Genomic DNA, 24,445 nt, shown 5'->3' with positions numbered 1-24,445 from the left:
TGGTCTTTGTTGCTTCTGAGAAGTTCTGTCCTTTAGTAATATTGAATTAAAAAGTCTCCAATGTAATATAGTGAATGAGAAGGATAAGCATTACATAAGCTAGATAAAGAAAGTGGACTTTCTAAAAACACTTTTCAGTACCTTAGATGTTAAACATTACATAAAAAGAAAACCCCAAACAATTGGATGCATAGCTACAGACACACTAGTTTTACTACTAACAAAATCTTTGATTCTTGCAACGTAAGTGTCCCATTTACTGACAGGGCGCTTCCATATTTTTCTTGCTTGTTAAGAACTCATATGTTTCTACAACGGCGTTGACTCATTCCTAGGCAGGAGCTTGAATTCATTGTAGATTTTCTGCTTCACAAAAATGAAGCCTGCTGTTCATTAAAAGCAAAGGTATAGTGTCTTACGGTTGAAACTTCAGAAACTCATAGTGATAATTAGAGTGGGTTTTAAAATTTAGAAGCAACGGAGTTATTTCTAATTTTGGCTAGAAAGAGGTGGACTGTCAAGGGAATGTTTATTTATTCCTTATAGCCTTTTTGCTTGATTTGCTAATAATTACTTGAGATTGGTAGATGTTGCATACTAAAAATAAATTGAAATAAAGTAGTACAGTGTTAATTCTTGTAAAATAAATATCCCTTGCTTGTTCTTCCTTGAAGGATAAATAGCTATTCCAGAGATATTTAAAATCAACAATATTCATTGACATTTTGAATATTATATAATATAATGCTATTTCAATTTTGTTAAAAAGCCTCTGGGCATTTCAGCATGTATTAACATGTTTACAGCTTGAAGGGAATAGGTGGCATGCCAGATTATTTCCCAAAACAGTTATAGCGAAAATGACCCCTCAGACCAACCCCCCCAAAACAACCTGGGATTCAAAACCACACAAGTAGACACCATATGCAAACACAATGAAAAATCTGAGTTTGGAACATGTCCTGAGCAGATGTCTCTATGTACTTCCAGAGAGGCCAAGAGGAAGAAAATCCCACAGGTAGAGGCCTTCAGCTGGGACCTTTTCCTGAAATGGAATGGACTAATGCACAGGTGAGAGTAGTGAATTTAGCTGTGAGAAATAAGTGAGGAAAGGAAATAGTTTCTGGATTGCTGCTTCATGGTTTTGCCAATTTTTCTCACCAATGCTCCCCTAGATTCCGAAGCACCTGTTTCAAGTTCAAAAAATAATTGTGCGAATGCCTCAGTAATTGCCAAGATGCTGTGGCATCTAAGAAGCCTCAGCTACATATTGATAAAACAGAAAACAGTTGGGGCTATTAGGAAAACAATTTGGCCTCCGCTGACTTCTGGCATCTCAGGAAGTCAACTATATTGCCATGGTAATCAGTGGAGAGACTTCCTGAATGCAGTTTTCTAACCTGTTTTGGATGTCCCCTTTAGATGGAGGTGGATTGTATCCTGAAAATTATTGTCTCTCTCAATTGTCCAGGCATTCTTTATGGTCAAACAACTTAGATGGAAATGTCTAGACTTTAGATATCTCATGTGGTCAGGAAAATTTCACCCTCATCTTTCTGAAATTTCTTTTTATTGTCTGTTGGCCTTTCAGAGATACAATCAACCTGTGAGGCGTAACAGGCAGGAACAACCTGGGATATATAGGACAGGAAGACTACTTTTTTTTATGTTGAATAGTGCTGCTATCATGGATGTGAAAAGCCTGACAGACAAGAGCATTGTTGAAGTGTGTTGTTTATTTTATCAAAGACCTTTTTCAATAGAGAAATTACCATTGAAAAAGTAGTACAAAAAAAACCCAAAAAACAACAAAACGCAAATCAAACAAAAATGCCAGTGACTCTATTGCACCAGGATACTAACCTCCATAAATTTCTGTTATCAAAATATTCAGGTTAGTTTGTGTTGCATTTGTGTTCTCAGTTTTCAGTGTCTGACCTCCTGCCGTTATGATAATAGATGTGTGAGAAACTTGATATTTTGGTTGTTTGCCAGCTGGGTCCTTTGCAATCTCAGGAGGAAAAGAGGGCAGTTTAAGATACCGGGATAATGCACACTAATGGGACATTTCTGGTAAAAGTAGTCTAAAGTGATATATTGTTGATGTCCAAATTGCTGTCCTTTGATTTCAGAGTTAAAAAGACACTGGGATAAATAGGGAAGATGACAATTCTGAGTGACCCTAGCACAGCTCTCTGCCAGCTGGACATCATTTTATAATGGCTTAAGATGTCTATGTAATCTTCCTAAATATAAGGGCCAAAAATATGTGGTGCTTAAGGTGGCAACCCAGGGTGAATTCAGTGGCAAGTATAATGGATAAGAACTCTTACAGTATGTATCTCAATGTCTGCCTCTTAAGATTTCGAGAAAGGTTTAATGAAGCTCATTTCTTGATTTATTTTGGATGCATATAACTCATTTTTGCTGCTTTTTTGTAACAACTAAAAGAAGAAATGAAGCTAGTCAATCACTGTTTAACTAATCGTGTCATTTATTCATGCAAAGCTGAAAAAAACCTCTGATACCTCTTCAATACTGAGTGGCACACAGTAGGAGTGAAATGCTGTTTGCTCCTTAACAAGCCCATATGGTGGTAGGAGATCCAGTGTCCCTACTATGCAAACAACACTGAATCTTTAAAAGCATGTAAAACAGCATCTGCCAGTGATAAAATAAGTAAATCAGAAGGCTCATTACTTCATAACTTTCACCTATGAGCCTTTAAAAAGGAGGATGAAGAGACGTGTCGATACATTTTTTTTAGATTCTAGAGAACATGCTATTGTTTCTATCTTTGTTTTCAAATAAAGCTGCAGAGCAGGTTAGCTGTATGTCAGCCTTGTAAAAAGTACTGAAAATTAATGAGTATTTACCTAAGAAAGCAAGCATAACAATAAATTAGTGGTAGGAATAAATTAGTGGTAGTCAGCATAGTTTTAAAGCAAAGCAATTATGTTCGATAAACTTCATTTCAGAATGTGAATTTGCTTGATAAATGGTCCTAGGTGTTGTTTAGGCTTTTGTAAGGCATTTGATTTAGTTTTCCATTGTATCTAGTATAAATAAATAACAGTATGCTTTATCAAAATAATATTCCTTAAGGACTGAGTATCTGACGTCTCAAAGTACTAATCAGTGAGAAATGGATCTTACATGGAAATTCTGAGGGATAGATTTCCACAATTTAGAATTGCACGTGGACAGCATATTTCAATGTTTTCATAAATCATTTGGAATGCGGCATGAATTCTTAGATGGTAAAATTTTTGGATGATTCAAAGGTTGAAAAAGTGAAAAAAAAAAGACCCAGCAGTCAGAGAAATCCAGTTACAGTCTAGTCTGGTAAACAGAGGCCACTCAAACAAAATTATTATTACCTACAAGAGAAGTATTACACAGCCAGAAGGAAGCAATGCCAGCCTTACTCAGACAGGGGGGATCCCTACAGTGGAAATAAATGACACTAAGAAAAGGAAAGAACAGACAACTCAGCAGGGTTTATACTATGAACTTTGAGTGCTAAAGAAAATACTAAAAGTTAAAAATAAGGAGGTGATTTTATTTGTGTGCACAACAAAAGTGAGGTTGTAGGAATATCGTGCCAAGTTTTGCAGTCTTTACTTTTAAAAGATATTAGCTATGTATAAAGAGAGAGAAAAGAGACTTGAGTGGAGAAACATTCTCACAGAGAGACATGACTTATTGACAGTGTATTCCGTGGGGAGACTGAGTATAAGAGAATTCTTCAGAATAGCAGAGTGAAGAAGAATACGTAGCAGGGTGAACGCAAACGAATGTTGGGCAGGTGTTTTTAGCAGTGAAAATACGTGACAGGACAAACTACCAAGGGAAGTGGTAGGTCTCAATCTCACTATGTTTTCCAGATTAGATGCTTTTCCAAAATAGATACACACACTTTCGTTTAAGACAAGTTGTTGTTGTCAGTATTATGAGCCACAGCACATTAGGCTCATGGATCTAATGATACTTTCTGCCTTAAACCCTGAACCTTTTGGGTGCCTGTTCTCTGCTCCAGCAGAGTCAACAAAACTTATTCAACACAGGAATGTGTAATCAGATGATGCAGCTGAGGAAGATTCAACTGACACAACTAACGCAGTTTATCACCTTCTTCCCCAGCCACTAGTTTAAATGAAGAAATGTGGAGCTGTTATTATTTGCTTTAATGAGAGTATTTACTTCCTTTTTACTTCCTTCCCAGGGATGAATGGAGGCTCTCATTGCTTTTCTCATTTTACATTTTGCTTGGCCTGAGAACTGCAGCTTGCATTTTAATGCAGGCGTGAATCAACCAGACTGGAAGTGGAAGCTAGAAGTCTTGCTCCATACAGCTACCTTTTGAAATTTCTGTAGAAATAATTGCTGTTGGCTCCTTACCTTACCTCCTTAACTCCATAACACACCACATCATATAAGAGGTACATGCATTTCCTGGCCTACATGTGTGGAGAATGGAGTTCGAATCCTCCCAAGGTCACTGATTTCTGAGTTAGTTTTCCTTCATTGATTTGTACTCTAGAATAGCTAAATTTTGATTAAAACAACAAGGTTTGTACGAGAGGGTATGCTGTCTCAGTTCTGTGTGACTGTCTGCCATCGACATTTCCATGATATTTTGTATAACTTGTTGAAGATCGGGTGGTCTTTAAAATGAGATTCTAGGCTTAGGATATGTTGTTTCAATTCCTGGCTTTGCAACTAGTCTCTTGAGTCATCTTGGGCAGCTTGCTTCATTCTCTTGGCGTTTGTTTTTCTATCTGTAAAACAGAGATAACATTCTCCTTTCTTTTGAGAAGTGCTTTGAGAAGCATCATACTGCCTGAAGAGTCCTTAGACTTTTTCTATCTGTTTTACATATAGCTAATTCATTATTGCACAACTATTACACATATCCTCAGAGCAGTGAATGATATGTTCTCATACAATAACATTCTAGCACATTTAGAGGTAAGAAGAAACTGAGGCCCCATAGTCTAAAAGTCTATAGGTGCACTAATCAACTCCTAGAGAAAGTATAGTTAAAATTAGCTTTATTTTGTGCCCACATTACACCTCAGTATAGCAATTCTTTTCTAGCTCCCTTCTTTGACTTGCAGCTAAAATAAACTACCTTTGCATTATTCCCATTGTACTTACCCTATATCATTCACTGGGAGAAAGTGACTTTTATCTCAGGTCAGGCAAGGATGGAAGGGTCCATTGTTCAGTTATGAAGTTTTCAAAAAAACCCCACATTTTCATGCTTTTTGTTCCATTCACCAGCAAAATCTCTCTTTGTCTTAGCATCTAAAAAAAATTCAATGGCTAGGTGTTTAGGAGTCTAACACTGGTCAGATCCTGAGGAGAACTGTTGAGCAATGGTTTGTCCGTTGTCTCTTGTTTTACACTCAGACTGTAAACTGTCTGAAGCATGGCCACTCCACTTTTAATTTCTGGATTTTCCAAAAGTCTCCACCAAGGGAATTTCAGTCCTTAACACTGACACTGAGATGTTATAACAATGGATATAGGGTTAATCAGAAGTTAACATTCTTTAACTTTAACTTTTCAACTGGGAAAAGGAGACACAGCTTTTTATTGTACACAATATTGTGTACAGTATAGCCTTTATTGTATACAGTAGAGAACATAGGCAGAGTTGAAGTCTCAAAACCTGATTGAATTAAAGTGGAATGTCTCTGATATACACATCCACTTCCTTTGTGTACTCAGGGACATATTCATTAACTAACATAGCTATTTAGCTTTTTCCCCTGCTCAGTTTTCAGAAATGAGTCTTTGCTCTTGCCTGTACACCCCTATAGAATTATCAACTCACTGATTTCTCTGTGAAGAATTTTTGTGCTAAAAATATTGCATGGGTATCAAGAGGTCTAATTTTGTCTGCATTAACTTTTCATTATTTATGATTACTCATGAGTAGTAGAAAGGCTGGAGGTGCACTTCATAAATGTACTTTGCCTTTCCTTTTGGTGCCAGTTGATGTTCCATTGTGATCTCTCTCATAGACCTTGTCAGATATTGTTCAGGAAATCCAGCTTATCACTGCTATGTAGTTGACCTTCCAACCTCACAAACTGAGCAGAAGCATTTGGTTCCCCTCCCGTTGAAGCAAATGATAAAACTTCAAATGACTTAAATGAATCCAAGATATTGCCCACTATTTGTAGATGAACAAGTATTTACAAAGGTAGACAGCATTTGAGAGGCTTTATTACTGAAGACCTTTCTTCTGGCTTGAATGTTACTGAAAATTGTCTTTGTTGTTAAGAAAACAGAAGTTATTGATGTTAAAAAAAGACACTGTTTGTGGGAAATTCTTTTCAAGTAAAAGTCTTTAAATTGTTGAGTGGCTTCTATTAACAGTCATCATCGATATTTCTTGTAATATTAGAAAAGTAATTAGGTAAACTGTCCGCAGTGGCCCCAGCAGACACATTTTATCTGAAATTTCTTTCTGTATTCCACTTTCCTGCATAGAAGAGTGTTCATTAGAGCTTCCAGTTACCAAAACTGAACCCTGGAGTTCTAAACAATCTTACATCTCCTTTGCAAAGAGCAGCAAAGGTAACTGCTTTTTTTAATCATCAATTATGTAATTCTCAAATACTTTCCTGCAGAGGTCTAGATAATGTAAAAAGAACACTGAATATACATATAGTAGTTTTGCTCAACAAAGTTGAGGAAAATAGTGGTAACATCAGCATTTTGTATTGCTTGCCCATGTTATGTGGGTTAGAGTGCTGGAGCTTGAAATGGGTTTTTAAACTAGTTATTCTTGATTTTTTCACTCCTCTGATGTAATACAGCATGAGTTGTTTAATTTACAGCAACAATATGATTTGCGGTTAAATGTTACAGAGGCAATGAAGAGGTTGTTCTGCTTTTAATTGATGCTGTGACCTACATTGTTCCCTAAGGCACCACAGACATTTTTCAGAAAAGTCTCCTGTTAATTATAACTGTACTCTGTGGTGCTGGGTCAGTTGTCATTTCCATTATATAAACTTTAAAAACTAGGGGATTTTAGTTCAATTATTTTAAATCACATTAGGTAAAGATTTGCCATTGAGGCTGGTACCTCAGAAGAAACTGTTTTCTGGGATGCCGATGGCTTTAGTCTCACAGTCACAGCTTCTGTACCCCATAAATTTTGAGGACTCCAAGAGGTACCTGTGGAGCTGTGACGTTGCTGAAGGCGCTTTCGACATTCTTGAGAAATGAAGCCAAATTGCTGAATATTTGTGTCTGCTTAAATTCCCATAGGATGCTGTAGAGCAAATGTGTGGTTCTGACTGTCCACTAACCCTGGTTTCTGCTGAATACAGCCCATATTTCCTCCCAGAGGAGACCACGTCCATTCCTGTGTCCTGTGGTCCCTATACCATCTGCCTCATAGAAACAGTGAGATGTGTTTTGGTGACTTGGATGAAAGATGGCTTACATTAGTTTAAAGAAGTCAGACCTTTTTGAAGAATAGAAAATTTATTTCTCATCACTAGACAGTAAATTATGAGAGCTGCCAGACATTAATTATAGATCCTCTTCAGTCCCATTCTTACACAGAGAAGCTAAGGTGGTCAAGCTGTAATATCAGACTGTTCTTAACTTCCTTGAGAGGGTTCTTTTTCGCTCATGACAGACATAATTTTTTTTCATTTAATTTTTAATGTCAGATTACTCTGGAAGGGGCTAAAGCAGACTTTGCTTGATTATAACCTGCTTACTTGAAACATCTAGGACTTCTTGATTACTTAGGTATAAAGTCAACTTAGGTTAGATAAGCAGCTACCTGTCATGAGATCTACAAGTGTTTCCTGACTGTGAAAGACTGGCCCAGAGTTTCCAGTGTAAAAGAATCAAAAAAGCAGCGATCTTTGTAATCTTGCAAGCTATTAGAAAATCTTTATATTTTTGCGTGAAGTCATCATGACATAGCACTAAGGAGCTGAGAAACCTGACTTCTGAAAACTTCAGAAGCCTCAAGTTGTAATCTGAAGTCCCTGCCTTTTCAGATCTTTTAAAAAATTTGCAGCTAACAGTAATATTCCTTAAGAAATATAAGTGCTTTGATTGCTTCTGGAGAAAATATCCTGATTAAATACTTTTAAATGTTGTTAGTTATTAAAGTTAGAAAGTTGGGATATCCCTGACCATTGAGAATGATTGATGTAATTTTCTTTGCTCTGATCGTATATTCAGAAATTAGCCATAATTTAACTTGTAGCTCAAGGTAAAATAGTTATTACAATGGAAAAATCCTTCTGAAAAAGAAGGATATCATATCTTAAAGTATACTCCTATGTGCCTTTATGTTGATGCCTGCTGACTCAGTAAACTGTCCTACTTAATTTTGTAATTTATTCAGTCTCCAACTAAGGGATTTAAATGATTTTTCTCTTTGCTTCAAACTTGCAAATCTTCACCAATTCAGAAAAGCACAAAGCATGTTGTGAAATATGAGCTTTGTAAACAGTGTCTTTAATTTTATTGGTTATACATTCTCTTTCTATAGATAGCCCAAAGCCTTTTGATTGTTTATATAAGCTGTTTATAGGAGCTATAAAACTGCAAGGGGAATTATTTTCATATGTTATTGAAAAAGTATTTCCCAGGGTAAAAGCAATCATAATAAAACAATATCTTTATATTATAGAGTTGTGTTCCATGGAAACTCATATCAAATTGTACTTTTTTGCAATAGAGAAATGTGGAACTCTCCATAACATCAAGTGAATGTGTGTCTGAAAAAAGATGTTTGGTTTAAATCTTTTCTTGATGTTGGACTCTAGTTTAAAAAAATGTTTTTATTCAGACCCTTTATTCAGTGAAATATTGAAAAGAGATAGAGGAATTAGTAGAAAATTTGGAGAATTTTAGAGAACAAAAAAACCCCAGATTAAAATAAAAAGCAAACTTATTAACTTGCTTGGCGTCAGCTTCTACCATGGGAGACTGTTTTCTACAATACCTTTTGCACCCAACTCTCAGTAACAAAAAAGCAGCACTTCTGTTTTGTTGGGAAATAATGATTGTTCTTGCTACACATAAATCATTGTTACTAATTGCATTGCAAATGAAGAATGACCGAATTTAGTTTAATCTGTAGCTAAAACCTGTCGAAATTTTAGATATCAAGAAATAGTTGAATCCCATAAAGCACAGGCAATTAAGATGCCTTTCCATGTTCAGCACCCTGAACGTGAGCCAAATACAGTCTTTAATCCAACTCTATTTAATAAAAATAAAAGGTTGCTCAATTGTCTAATTCAAACACACAAAACCCAGAGAATTAAGAAAATTATACTTTTGCTATTGTTTGGTTTTCTACAAGGCAAATTATGTTGTTGAGAGATAGAATATGTAGAACTTCTTTACTACGTAAACCTTCGGTACTGCTGCAGGTTTTAATTATAATTGAATGAGTTTCCTTACATGTTCCCACACACACATATAATTGTAATGTATTCTACTTATCTAAGAACAGTTATAGCTCATTTTGGCCATAGGTATTTGAAAATTGCAGTTTTTGTTTTCATGGATAAAACTTCTTCCAGTTACATGTTTATAGCTTTACAGATGCAAGAAAAATACAGCTCATTCTTCATGTCGGTCCCATATTCAAAGGTTTCTGCCCATTCTCATGACCTCTGAAAACCTCCACCCCTTTAGAAATATGCAATTCAGCTCATTGAACTAAATTTTCAATGGCCAGATTCTTTCATTTTCTTATAAGTTCTGTCAAAAGAATTGTCTTTTCCTAGCTTAAATTGCCTTTAAGATTAAACTCCACGGAACTTCTTGACTCCAGATTTTCAAAGCTCCCTTTTAAGGTTTCTAAACTAATAAGGGCCTGAAATTCTTTCTGAAATAATATAGGCCCTGAGCCACCTACTTTAAAGTTAATTCTAATTGGAGAAGGAGTTGGACGACATGACACAGGTCACTTCCAGGCCAAATTGTAATTCTATCATTCTATGATGCTGTGACTTTCACTTAATTAGGCATTGATTTTGAAGAGTGAAATTATAGACTAAGGACTAAACATTGTAAGTGTCCAAATCTAAAAATCCCAACCCCTGTTTCTTAGCCCCTCCTCTGCACTTTTACTGCTTAGTTGAGCTTTTCCTTTCCTCTGTTTCATTTCCAGTCTCAGAGTGCTAAGCTGCTTTTTTTCTGGTAACCTTGAAATATTTAGCCATTTTGCTTTGGTTTTCCTTGTCTTCATCTGATCTTGCCAAGTTCCTGTTGGCAAAACCACACTAGAAACTTTTTTGTATCACAGTGATGGCACTGATGGTGCAATTTTCCAATATTATTTATGCAACAAAATGCAAGAACTGGAGTAAACTTTGGTATAATATGTTTCCTGATATAATTTGCATCTAAAACTTAGGTAAATTAATCCTTCTGTGAAATCTTAAAATCCAAGGCAGAACTTGTTAAAAAAAAAGTCTATTTTTCAAGCAGTTAAGGAGTATTTCATTAGTCAGTGTTAACAAAGGTTGCAAAATCAGTTCCTTCTTTCAGAGATATTTTTTCCCTAATATATTTATAGCTGTTGTGAAAACTAGGAACTAGATTATAAGTCAATAGTGTCATAGGAACATAGAAAAAAAAGGCATACCCTCTCCCAAATAGCTTCTGAAACAGGAAAAAAATAGGTGAAGAAGGACAGAAGAAGTACAAAATCGTATCAAGAAAGAACCAACTAATGATATTTTTAAATAATTATTACTCCAAAGAAAGATGATAAAGGAGTAGGTTGTGGGTTGTTTCACTGTCAGATTTCAAGTGCCATTCCTGGGAACTTGGTGGGAAACTGAACTTGCACAAGATCAAATTTTACTCTCCTTTTTGGGAAAACTCATGAGCCCTTGTAACACGTGAAAACGGTAGGTGTTCACTTACAGAAGTTGTCCAAAAGTACATACTGACAGCAGCCACAAGGACATTTTCACATGATATTAGTGTGCCAGACGCTTTGGGATAAAATGGATAAAACTTCTTCCCTGTCCATTCTGAAGAATTTGTTAACACCATTTATTTTTACCTCTGCAACACAACCTTATGGGTGAAAAAAAGTTCTTTCCATTGTGATGGATGTGGGTGGTGCTCCCAAGGCCAAGAGTTGGCTCACCAGCCCGAAGGTGTGCTTGCCACACATTTTCTAGATTCTCATACTTCTGGCAGTAACTATTTTTTCATTTCTTCTGAATTAACAGGGCTTTCATAAGGCCATTTGAAGCAGTATTGGGAAAAACTAACAAACAAAAAACCAACCAACCAAACAAACTAGATCTGTAATAAATGGCTAGATCTTACTCATTGTTCCCCGGTGTAACAGAAGGAAAAGAGAACTGTAATTTGGAGATAGTTGGAGTCTGGTTTCAGCAGGTAGAAATTTTACCTATGTTTGCAAAGTATAAAACCCTTCATGTGACATTTGAAGTAAACAGATGACTTCTTGAGTTCTGAGTCAAGATATTTTTAAAAATCTTTCGAGGGTTCACTATTTGCTGCCCTTCTTCCTAGTAATTCAGCAGTTTAAATTAAGTTATTGCTGAGCAAATTCCAGAGTTGGTCTATGAAATGTCAGCACTTGCCTTCTTAACTGGTGGAGAGAGGTACCTTTTGAATAAGTAGTTGATCTTGAAGATTGAAACCTCTCTTCTTAGTTTAGCTTTCTAATAGCATTGCTAACTTTTTTCCCCTGACTTGTGTGTCTGTTGGTAAAGAGGATGGCTTAGGATGAGAGAGTGACAGTGGGTATATTGGGGCAGATCACGAAAAATTACAGACACATAGGTTAAAAGGCTCAATAGAGTGGCACTATATGGGGAAAAGTGAATCTGAACAAAGTGAAAAAGAAATATATGGGAATGGAGGGAAAAAAAGAAGAAAAAATTGTTAATAAATTGCCTGTGGAATGTGTGTCTGCTGTTTTCTGAGTGGAGGATGTATAATGTTAACTGGTTGAAATTCCTTTCCTCTTAGTTTTATGTTGACTATATTGCATAGAAATGCAACCATAATGTGCAGCAAGGCTAAGATTGAATCACATCTAAATCCACAGAGTAGCTTTTATACTTTAACTTGGGAAAACCCCTAGAGAAGGAGGTGGACTGACTTTTGTTACTGTCTTAGAGCAGGTGACACCAGCAAATTCACATAAGATGCAGGTTTAAAAGGTCAAGCATTATATTACCTAGTCAAGTGATAATTTACATTATTGTATTATCTATCTATATTATCTATTGGTTATTTGAAGAAATGAGACTTTGCATGGCAACTGTGTATAAAATCTTATGGTATCTGTGCAGTTGTGGTGGTATTTGAGAACCATGACAACATTAAAAAGGCTGTGAATACAAAACTCAAGTTACATTGAGTTACTGTACATAAACACACTGCTATTTTAGTCCTAGAAATTAGCTGGGTGATATGGCACAAAGAGGACACATAAACTGCAGCAAAACATATAATTTGTATCCTGGCTTAATGTTTAGGTTAATAGGGAGGTAAAAATTATCTATGCCTCAGAATTGTGTGTGTAGTTAAGTTGTACTTCATATAGATCTGCCTTCATATGATGTAACACATTTTGTTGTTTTTTTAAAAACATTCTTTGTTTGATCTTTTTTCAAATAATAAATGACTCAGGATAAAAAGTAGGGGTTTTAAGTGGAGGCTCAATAGGTTCATGCAAAGGTACTGTTTCTGAAAAATCAATATATGGGACATTTTTGCTATTTCTGATTTTCAGATCTCATAAAAAATAACTATAAACATGACCAGGCATCTTGTATAACCCAAATAATTCATTATCCAAGCAACTGTCAGTGGTTATTCAGTAACAGTGGATTGAAGAACTCAAAACTGATCGAATTCCTATTTTTAAGAGTACGTGAGGACTCCTGCCCTTGACAGCAACTTTTTTATTTTCAGTGGGACTGGTTTTAGTGCACAGGCTGTGCCACTGTAAGGAAACAGGCTATCGCAATATATTCTTAGATTGCTACAAATAAATATGTTTTAACTTTTTAAAACTAATTCTAGGACAGAATAGCATGAAGCCCTGTCATTTGGTTTGTGAAGCAAATATTTAAAATAAAGCACAACTTTGGAATAGTGCTCCATATTACACTCTCCTGCGGATATTTGTACAAAGCTAAGAGTTGTCACATACATACCACCGGAATTTCTTGCATTTGTGATTGAATGGGCTGGAATATTACTTATTAAAAACAGAGTGTTTATACCTGTATAATATATTTATAATATGTTCACAAATATATAGAGCTAATTATTTGCTCAGAATAATTTGTGTAGCTGGGCTTTTTTCTTTCTTTTTTTTTTTTTTAATTTTAAATATAGGTGCATGTGACTTTCCAAGTGCAAGTCAGGCCAAAGTTCTTAGGACTGAAGAGAAATATGCGCCCTCTCAGGCTTGCAGAGCATGGTTCAGAGACAGATTGTCTCTTTCAGTTAAGTACATCGAGACTGACTGTTTCTATAAGACAAATCAGTATATAACCTTATACTGGTAAAGAGGTTGCTTAGTTCAGCATATTTACTCTGCTGGGAGAAGGCAAATTCAGGGTTCAGTCCTCTGCTGTGTTTACGTGAGACAGTCATCTGATGAAAGGAGAAATAATGCAGAATAACCCGGAGCCTTTTACTGATGAACTTTATGTAAAAAAAAAAAAAAAAAAAAGGCAAAAAAACCTGTGACACTGTGACCTGAACTTTACACAATAATCAGTTTTGTGCATTTGAAACTAGCAAACTAAGTGATTAAAGCCTTGATCTTATTAGAATGTAAGTAATCTAATCTGATGCCTGAAACATGTATCTTGTGCTTGTCATACATCCTTATTACAAGCTTATATTACAGAAATTTTCTATAACTGTCAGCATTTCATTTACAGATGATCAGAGGGCTGGAGCACCTCTGCTATGAAGACAGGCTGAGAGAGTTGGGTTCGTTCAGCCTGGAGAAGAGAAGGCTCCAGGGAAACCTTCCAGCAGCCTTCCAGTACCTAAAGGGCACCTACAAGAAAGGAGAGGGACTTTTTACAAGGGCATGTAGGGATAGGAGAAGGGGTAATGGCTTTAAACTAAAAGAGGAAAGATTTAGATGAGATGGAAGAAAGTTCTTTGCCATGAGGGTGGTGAGGCGCTGGAACAGGCTGCCCAGAGAAGCTGTGGATGCCCCATCCCTGGAAGTGTCCAAGGCCAGGTTGGACGGGGCTTTGAGCAACCTGGTCTAGTGGAAGGTGTCCCTGCCCAGGGCAGGGGAGTTGGTACCAAATGATCTTTAAGGTCCCTTCCAACCCAAACCATTCAGTGATTCGATGATTCTAGGAGATCTGAGAATTCGTAATCAACTGAAGAGTTAAATGGAAATGGAGACCATGGCTAAAGATGTGACAGTCTAGATTATTTGAGCTGCCAGTCTGAGGCTAAGCAAAGCTCACGTTGCACTTCCAGGTGGAAGACAAAATTATCGTTCATTTTCTTGAAAGATGCCTAGCTAAATGCAGCTGTTGACCAACAGTCCTAATCGTAGTGAAACCTCTTCTTCTTTCCAGGCTTTTTTTTTTTTGCACAAAATGATATTGCATGTACACAAACCAGTTGTTTATTGTCACTGAGTATCATAAACATACATGGTGCTATATATCTCTAGCATGCCTAGGCTGTCTGTAGATCTAATGGCATAATACAGTACAAAGTTCAGAGGAGGGAGATTAAGAAGTAGCTTGGCAAAAAAATGGATCAGCTTCATAAAGAAAACGTGTATTTTCTATTGGGTTATCTTGATGCTTTTTAATTTTTTTCTTAAAGCAAGGGAATGTGGATGTTTTTCTTGCCATAGTGAGAAATGTGAAGAGACAAAGTTAAGAGGGAGTTACCAATTGTGCTGTAATTTAAGCTTTTAAGTGCCTACAGGCTATGTGGATGCTGGTGTACCAGGAATGTCTAATCAGATGTCTCCCGGGAATAAAGGGTGACAATGACTGATTATATATGAAAACCTATTTGTAGGAGACACACTGCAGAGTTTGTGTCTCAGTTCTCATACAGTTCGTCATGATGAAAAGTAGAGAGACTTAGGCTTTGGGCAAGTGGTGTCTCATTCTCTTAAAAGGCAATTTAGTTTTAATCTAATTTAATTTTATGAACCTTTGGCTTTAAATCTAGACTTATCAGGTGACAAGCATATTTTTAGATGTAGGAGGGTCCCACAGATTAAAAGCAATATTTTTATGGGCCCTTAGGTATTTGATGTGAAGGAAATATAAATAGGTTTGTGGGGTAAGCACAAATTTTACAAGGTGCATTAAACTAGGTTCAGTGGAGTGTTGCTGAATACTGCAGCTTTGCTAGTTTAGCTGTAACTGTTCACTTAAAATTAGTCATTGCTGTCACAAAGTTTAAGATTTTCATACTGTACTATGTAGAGAGAGATTAAGGACTTGCAATTGATGGCTAATTCAAGGCTAGTCATTTGTTTTCATCTTGTATTAATATGCAGACTTCAGCTGTTCCAAAAAGTCAGCATAGAATTGCACCGACTTCAGTATTTACTTAGTGAATGCTGCACCTCTATTTCTGTGCCCTTATTAATCTTTAGAAAGAATATTTTATTTGTCTTTAAAAAGAATATTCAGAAAATAGTACAGTGTTAAATATCCCATTCCCAGCAGTGCCCCGGAGGGCACCGTGTGACTGTCACTGAGTGACAAAGAGGAGGCCAGTGCCACCACGTCCAGCACGGCTTTACCATAGGTTTGCACTGTCACTAAGCTAAGGGAGCCAGTTCCCCTCTCCCACCACTAACTGAGACAAATTGATTATCCACAGCTTTTTCTTGCCCGCTCACATATATATCTCATTCCACTAGCTGGAGCACAACAGGATTCTTGAGTTATTTTAGCATTGTGAATGTTCACCTCAGTAAACAAAATACGTATTTCACTGTGGTGAGGTGGTCTACCAAACCTGAGTAAAAGCATATTGTGAAAGAGAAGAGGTTAAAAAAAAAAAAAAAAATCAGTTCTAATTCTGACATCAAATTATATACTGACGCAGCAAATGAATCAGAGTAAACCATTTCTAGCACTCAAAAGCATGTCGATATAGGGACTGCTAATGAAAATTGGTCTAATAATTTTAAATGCATGCATATCAAATGCACATACGGCATGCACTAAAATATTTTGAATAAATGGAGCTTCTATTGGAAATTCTAATCAAGGCCTTATTAAATATGTTACATTTTCAATCAGCACACTGTTTAGTCTCTTCCACTGGTGGACAACATTTGAGGTTCTCATCTTGCTCACAAATTACACTTCAGATTTTGCTGAAAGTATCTTCCCAAATTAAGTATGTTGGTTGCCTGTCCCGTTATTTCTCTTGAGAGCAAACTGTTTCTCCTTTAATTGCATTTGGATATTGCTGCATTTGTCTCGTTTCAAATACCATAATTAAAATAACAATAGACATTGATTATGACAGACTTATGACTGAAACTTGTGACAAAATCTTACTAAACCCTCTTCTGCTTACTCAGGCAATTGGTCTCATTCTGCCTAAATCCTGATATTTATAAGTTCATTGTCAGCTGAATAACAATTTTTACATTGGTTATAGCTGTACAGATGCCCATCAGATTGAGTGCTCTTTTATCAGTATATTCTCACACTCATACGTTCTTTGACACCTCTACCTTTACTATAAAATACAGGGAGTGGGGGTGTGATGATGTCCAAATTTGTCACAGGATACACGTGTTAATATCCATTAAAATGTTCAAAGAGCAATATTCATCTCAGCCTCTACATTGAGAAGATATCAAAGCAGCTCAGCAGTGTCTTATGAGCAACTAATTGGAAATTTCTGCTTGCGTCATTCTGTCCTTTGAGTGAAATTTTGATGAACTACAAAATCTCACCCAGACTTACTATTTCTTTTTATTCTGGGAATGGGCTCAAACTGCATCACTTTATATTGTGAATGCTGCCTGCTCATAGTGAAGAAGTTCATGAAAACCACACACCAGCAATTCCCCAAAGGATAAGTCAATTAAAACATATCTAATTTACCACCGTTGCACATATTTGGTGAACTGATGAAGATAAGTGGTTTAATATTCATTTTAGTGAGGATTCAAGATTAAATTAATTATACAGCTTCTCAGTCTAGTGGCTAGACCAATTTATCTAATATATCCAAAACTCCATACAGTTGCCTATTCCAAGACATAGGAATAAAGTATTTACACTTTTCAGATTGTTTTTATAAACATGGAATTTTCTAACAATAACCTTCATCCAGCCTTCAGCCTGTCTAGGCAATCAGTCACCTCAGGCTGCAAAACTGGATATTCTTTTCAATGCTGCTGCAAGAAAAACTGGGACTCCTATTTTAATATGGGTGTCTCAGGCACATAACACTGGGAAACAACTGTGGTGATTATTATAATAAAGCCAGACTCTCAGATATTTTAGCATAGTTTATATATAATTGTTCTATGGGCCAAAAGAAATCAAAATACTGAATCTGATACCCTGACAATATGTGTGGAAGGGAGAAAATTGCTTCTCATTTGGTTTCACCTTTTTATTCCAGTGATATTTCTGAAACAATTTTTCATCTGTGTGAAACACTTTCAGGAAATATTAGTAAGAGGAACTTTCTTAATGAACTAGTCAGAGAGAAAGGACGTGATGCCTCCAAAAGGAAATGAAATGTTACAAATAACTGAAAAAGTGGGGAATAGCATGGAAATTAGAAACCAGCCTTATCTACAGAAGTCTTCATTTTGCTAGCTATGATATATTATGTATAATTATAATCGGGAACATGTATTCCTTCAGACTCTTGTTTGCTTTTGCTGATGTCAAACATTATCCAGATGGTATAGTGCATTTTCTGTAATCACCTCCTTTTTATCTCATGCTTTTCCTGATCTGTATTCCTCATAGTGCTTTTTTTTTTGTTTTTCTTTTCTTTTCCTCTTCTGAAAGTTGTTATAAGGTCCTTCATTCTCAGCACTATTGCCATATCTTCTCTCAACTGGAATGTTTCTTAGTTCATAAAGTCTTAAATATGTTTTTTATCTCTGTTTGCTGATTCCAGATTTAATGGCCTGAGTGCTTTAGAAACAAATATTACTTGCGAAGAATATTGCCTGTTATTGGTATCATTTTCAGATCCTGCAACAGTAAGGATTGTATGTATAAGCTATATATATATATTTCACACACATAAATTCTGAGGTTTGATGCTATGAACAAACACATTTTTTGTATCAGCCTAAGTAGTATACATATTTCCGCAAGCAGATTGAAGGGGTGTTTTTTTTAGAATCAGTGGAAAGAAGTCTTCTTAATGAGACCTGATAAGCTACAAAGGAAGAAACTGGTTCCTCTTAGTGTCTTAGGCAGTCAGTGCAGAGGAATATGTGACTTGAGTAATGGCATCAGCCAAGGGAAGAGGTGTTGGGTTTTTCTACTGAAATGGCTTTTCTTTGGAAGCACAGACTGGAGACCCATGAACTCAGTGTTTATTCTCAGCCTTCTGTCACAGAATCACAGAATGTTAGGGATTGGAAAGGACCTGTCATTGCAGACTTTTCAGTATTCACAAAATAAAGAAACTCTTTGTATGAAAGATCCCCATTATCCAATCTCGGTAATGAATGGACAATAGAAAATAATTAACATATGTTGTGGTCGAACCTGGCAGGCAGCTAAACACCACACACAGCTGTTCGCTCATTCCCTCTGGAGTGGGATGGGAGAGAGAATGAAAACAAACAGACAAACATAAATCTCATGGGTTAAGATAAAGACAGTTTAATAGGACAGAAAGTGAAAATGTATGATGATGATGATGATAATAATAATATAATTTATAAAATAAGCGATGTGCAATGCAATTGCCCGTCACCTGCTGTCTGATACCCAGCTAGTTCCTGAGCTGTGGTTCCCCAGCTAACTTTTTCCTAATTTATATACTGGGCATGATGTCATATGGTATGGAATATCCCTTTGGCCAGTTTGGGTCAACCATCCTGGCTGTGCTCCCCTCCCATCTTCATCTCCAGCATCCTTGCTGAAAAGGTCTTGACGTGGTATAAACATTGCTTAGCAACAACTAAAACGCCAATTTATTATCAACATTCTTCTCATGCTAAATCCAAAACACAACAATACAATCTACATCTCCCTGCACCTCTGAGAGTTAATGCATACTAACAGGTGATGTCATCAGCACAAGAACTTAGAGAGACATAAGTATATTTCAAAAACTTTTCCAGGGACTGAAATGCATCTGACGGATATTTGAGAAAGAATCAATCGGCTATTCGAACAGTGCACATAACTCCTAACAAGAAATAAAAATAATTGAAACTGCCAGGAAAATCAACTCATTAAATTTAAATTTTAAATCAGTATTACACAGGACACTGCGATTAAAACTCCTAACTTTTCGGAAAATGCTATTCAATTTTTATTTTTTTTTCAGCAATGCCACCATCCAGAATGATGATACTGTCCTTAATTTCACATCAAGTACCAGTGTAGTACTGACAGGGGGGTGGGAGGAAGTCTTCTACCTACTGAATTGTGATCCCCACCTTGTCTATCTCCGTGACAGTTCTTCAAAATCTTCCTGATCTGATGATCTAATGGTCTTCTCATATGCAAACTCAGGGGTTTCCCCACCTGTCACTGTTCTGGGTGTTTCTATTTGTTTGTGCAGATGATCACATAAGCTAACACAACTTGTACACTCATCTATATTCTTCATTGCATGTTCTTCCCGGGGTTTTTTTTTTGTTCTCTTCAGGCTTTGTTATATGTTGCTAAAGCACCAGCTCCTCAGATAACCTGTTTAGGTGATTTTCACATGTAAATTCAGGGATTTGGTGCCAATAGATCTTGTGGCAGAAGTGAAACACAGGCAGTCCATGTGTACTTGCCTGATCTTTATTCTCCACTCATCAATACACAGGAAACAAAGACTTGGGGAGCTTAAGGCCAGGAAGGTCTAGAAGAACAGACTTCTTGAAAAGGTATTAGATTTAGTCACGTTTCCTTAAAACAGCAACTTTCACTGGACTAAAAAATGTTTGTATTTCAAAGACGTACATCTCCCTGCAAGGACTTCAGTCTTGAAAGGGATCAGATAACAGAGCAGCCGTCATTTCCTTGGGCAGTTTGTGCTGGTGGCTGTTTTCCCCACTATCAGTGTGGGCCATGTTTCCAGTGTAAAGCTGTCTGGCCGCATTTTACAGACAGTAGTTCTTGTTACGGCTTTTTCTACTGTATTAAACACTGCATTCGAATCACTTCTCAGTCATCAGATGGAAAGTTAAACAGCTTGAGCTTTTTAGCCTTGTACTAAAAGAAAAAATTTCCCCGTCTTTTGAATCATTCATTTCTTCTCTTTCTTTAGGTCTTGTTTTACAACATCCTTATTAAAATGTAGACACTTTAATTTTATGCAGTATCCCTGTATTGGAGTTTTGGTGCACAGTACTGAAGTAAAATTACTTCTGTACTGCCCTTTGTTACTAATTGGATCTATTGTTCTTCATATGTATATCTAGGGATTAAGTTCAATTTTTCCAAACTAAGAATATAATCATAGAATCATAGAGTAGGTTGGTTTGAGAGAGACCTTTAAAGATCATCCAGTCCAAGCCCCTCCCGTGGGCAGGAACACCTTGTACTAGATCAGGTTGCTCAAAGCCTCATCCAACCTGGCATTGAACACTTCCAAAGCCGAAGCATCCACAACTTCTCTGGGAAATCTATTCCAGTGTCTTACCACCCTCATAATAAAAAAATTTCTTCCTGTTGTCCAAACTAAACCCACTCTCTTTCAGTTAAAACCATTGCCCCTGGTTTTGTCACTACAGGCCTCAGTGAAACATCTCTCTCTGACTTTCTTATAAGCCTCTGGAAGTGCCGAAAGGCTGTACTAAGATCTCCATGGAGCCTTCTCTTCTCCAGACTGAACAACCCCAACTCTCTCAGACTTGCACGGGAGAGCCGTTCCAGCCCTCTGATCATTTTTGTGGCCTTGTCCAGACCCTCTCCTACAGGTCTTGCTGGTACTGGGGACCACTGAGCTCGACACAGGACTCAAGGTGGGATCTTGTGAGAGTTGAGTAGATGGAGAGAGGCGACTCCTTCGACCAGCTGGCCACACTGCTTTTTATACAGCCCAGGATACCACTGGATTTCTGGACTGCAAGCACACATTGTTCACTCATGTCCAATTTTTCATGGTTTTCAAGTTTCATAAACCTGGTAGGAGTTTCTCTGCATTTCCACCACAAGCCCTCAACTCTATCCAATATTCAACCCATCTTTCTGTAGACTTTACCTATTTCCTTTATTCCCAAATAAACAACCTATTTTTACCAAAAAAAAAAAAAAGGAGGCAAGAATAATTTCAACTAAGTTCAAATACTAACAATGTCTTGAGTCAGCCTATGTTTTCTTTGCCATCAGTGGAGAGAAATAAGCACTTTTAGCATGTTACTAATCTGAATTATCCAGCATCTATAAGTGCCTATCTCACTCCTTTGACTATAAAAAAGTAGGTGACTCTTACAATGAGGTGACTAGCTCAGATATACACGAAGTGGGCAGTTTTATTTGGTCAGGTGAATCCCATGGTTGCTCAGGAATGGACCTCTACAGCTCTGCTTTCAGTATTCTTAACTATGCCAATCCATGCATCATTCAAAATTTTCATCAGAAGCAATTTTATGTATTTCAACCCATTAATGAAATGGTTCAGCAGTGCAGGATTGCTGCTATAGCTACAAATCTACATTAGAAACATTTTCATTCAAATCATGTTACTCCACTGTTGACTACTTTTTATATTTATCGTCTAGTCAGTTCTTTGTCTGTTAAATCTATGCTTTAGTGCTATTTATTAGTGCTAATTTTACGTGTGGTTCTCATGTAAAGACCTTTCAGAAGTCTGAATATTTAATATTTGACAGTTATCTTTGACAGTCAAAGTGGTATGCTCACCAGAGGATGAAATCAGGTTTAGCAAGACCTGTTTTCCATAAAATCTAGAGCAAGCACTTAGTAACATTTTTCTTTAATTTCTGTTGAACTGAAAATCTCTGGTTTCTGTTGATGTGCCTTTTCTAAGTTTTGACAGAAAGACCACATATAACAATATACTTCTTATGATCCTTCACATCATTGCTCTGTAATTTTTTTATATTCCACTATGAAATTCCTAATAGGTTAACCTGAGCATCTGCTGCAGACGTAATGCCATAGAATATAAAATCGTTGTAGGAATATTTTATCAGTTGCTTAATATAAGAACAAGAAACTTTCAGTTTAGCTGGAAAGTGTGTATATACGGATTTTTTAATTGCTGTATCTATCCATACGAGTTTAACAGGATTAATATAGGTTTAGAGGTCATTCTCTTGTGGGGTTTTTTGTTGGTTGGTTTGTTTTTCTTTTCATTTGAAAGGCTGACACACAATAATCAACCATACTTCTCTATTAAAGTCATGAACCAGTTCAGCTGCTCAGATCATCTTTTCCACCAGAAGGTGTACATACTTTCTTTTGCTTACTTGAAAACCTGGTGTTTAGAAAGAAAATATATATCTTAGTCATGACTATCAGGTCTTCCGGTAGATTGGATTATAGTGCTCAAAACATTGTGTGTGAGCTACATTAAGATGTACAACTGCTGCTGTAACTTAGTGTTCTTACTCTGAGAGCTCTCTATCAAAGGTTTTGGATGCCTGGTATATAAAAATATATTTTGTTCTTTTTCTCAGAACAGCCAGAGACAACAAGACATCTTCACTTTTTATGTTCTAATAGAGCAGGTGACATTGGAGTCAAAGTAGTGACTGGTAATACCTGAATTAAGCACTTCAGAATATCCATCTCTCCACTTTATTCATCCAGACTTCCAACTTACTCCATTATGTTTTGTGTTCTGAAAACACCAAGCTGTGGTGATTCATTGCTTTCCACGGCTTGTGAGCAATACCTTTTATTTGTCGTGACATCAGTCTTTGTACTTCTGATATCCTCATATGATAATTTCACGCTTATGACAAAACTGGTGTTCCTTTTTTGCCAGGACAGGTACATTCTGTTGCTCAAAATAGCTGAGCCATGTGCCAGACAGAGATTACTTAATATATGAAAGATGTTTAAATAATCTTCCAAAGTTGCAGAAACAAGATTTTATGGATAATTTAATTTTGAACTTGTGAATAGGCTTTGAGTTGGAAAGCTATCCAAATCTAAATTCAGCTTTACTTTGTTACTTTTAAAAATAAAATGCATATTTAATCGCCTACTATTCATTAGCTTCATGTTTTCCCTTGCTCCATAAGACTTTAGTGGCTATTATGGATTTTTTAAAGTCAATAAAAATTATATAGTCATATTATGAATACAGAGGAATTAATTTGCTTAAACACCCACTCCTCAGTCAACCTCTGAGATACAGGCCTTTGTTTTTTATTCCTTCTTTCAGGCACAGAACTTATTTATCATTTCTGAGAAGTCCTTTAGAGATTGTGACTATAAATACTGCTAGTGCTTCCATTTTCAAGACAGCCATGTAGTACACATCGACTTTCTTTCAATACTGAGATTTCAGAGCGTTTTTATTTTTCACCATCACCGTATGTGAGACAGAACTGCTGCAATGAAAGGAACCTTGGGAGGTCTCTGTCCCAACCTGCTCTTCAAAGCAGGGTAAACACTGAAATCTGAGCAGGTTGCTCAAGGTTATCCAGTTACATCCTGAAAACCTCCAAGGACTAAGATTGCACAACCTCTCTGGAACCCTGCTCCAGTTCTTCATTATCTTCCTAATAATTTATTTTTTCCTTATGTCTGGATGGAACCTCTCATGACTCCATTTATGACTTGTATATTTCTCCAACAAGCATCTAAGAGCTTGATTCTGCCTTCTTGGTTACCTCCTTTCAGATATTGAAAACCTGCCCCTAAAAGTTCTCCGACTCCTTCTCTTTAGAGACAGACATACATCAATTTCTCTCCTTGGTGGAACATTTGCTTTAAGCTTCTTTCATGCTAATTTGCATGAGTTTCACACACTTTTTTTTTTCCCCAGTTATGCTACAGAATACATTCATTTCTATTACTTTTGAGTTTATTAAGTCAAATTATTTTTTCTTGGAACGGACAATATTCTAAATGAGCCAAGTTTTTCAGATCCTAATTTTATTACTCATCCTTTAATGCAACATCTAGCTACCATGCTCTGTTATTCAAATCTTCATTTTGCCTAAATAGCTTAACAACTTTTGGCAGTAAGATGTTAATTATGCTTGCAATAATTGACCTTCACACCTACGAAGTGC

The 24,445-nt window shown here is 36.5% G+C and overlaps 1 protein-coding gene across 1 annotated transcript in view; it reads left to right on the top strand.

Moving 5' to 3' along the window:
- DLG2 (discs large MAGUK scaffold protein 2) overlaps positions 1-24,445 on the top strand; it is a 770,443-nt gene that overhangs the window by 138,937 nt on the left and 607,061 nt on the right. Inside the window, exon 2 of the mRNA XM_065626935.1 lies at positions 991-1,071. Within this exon, the coding sequence (XP_065483007.1) occupies positions 991-1,071 (81 nt within the window). The remainder of the gene's footprint in view (positions 1-990; positions 1,072-24,445) is intronic.

The sequence above is a fragment of the Caloenas nicobarica genome, chromosome 1, assembly GCF_036013445.1.
Source record: "Caloenas nicobarica isolate bCalNic1 chromosome 1, bCalNic1.hap1, whole genome shotgun sequence".
NCBI lineage: Eukaryota > Metazoa > Chordata > Aves > Columbiformes > Columbidae > Caloenas > Caloenas nicobarica.
The sequence above is the reverse complement of the archived record's forward strand: the minus strand, read 5'-3'. Positions and strand labels throughout refer to the sequence as shown.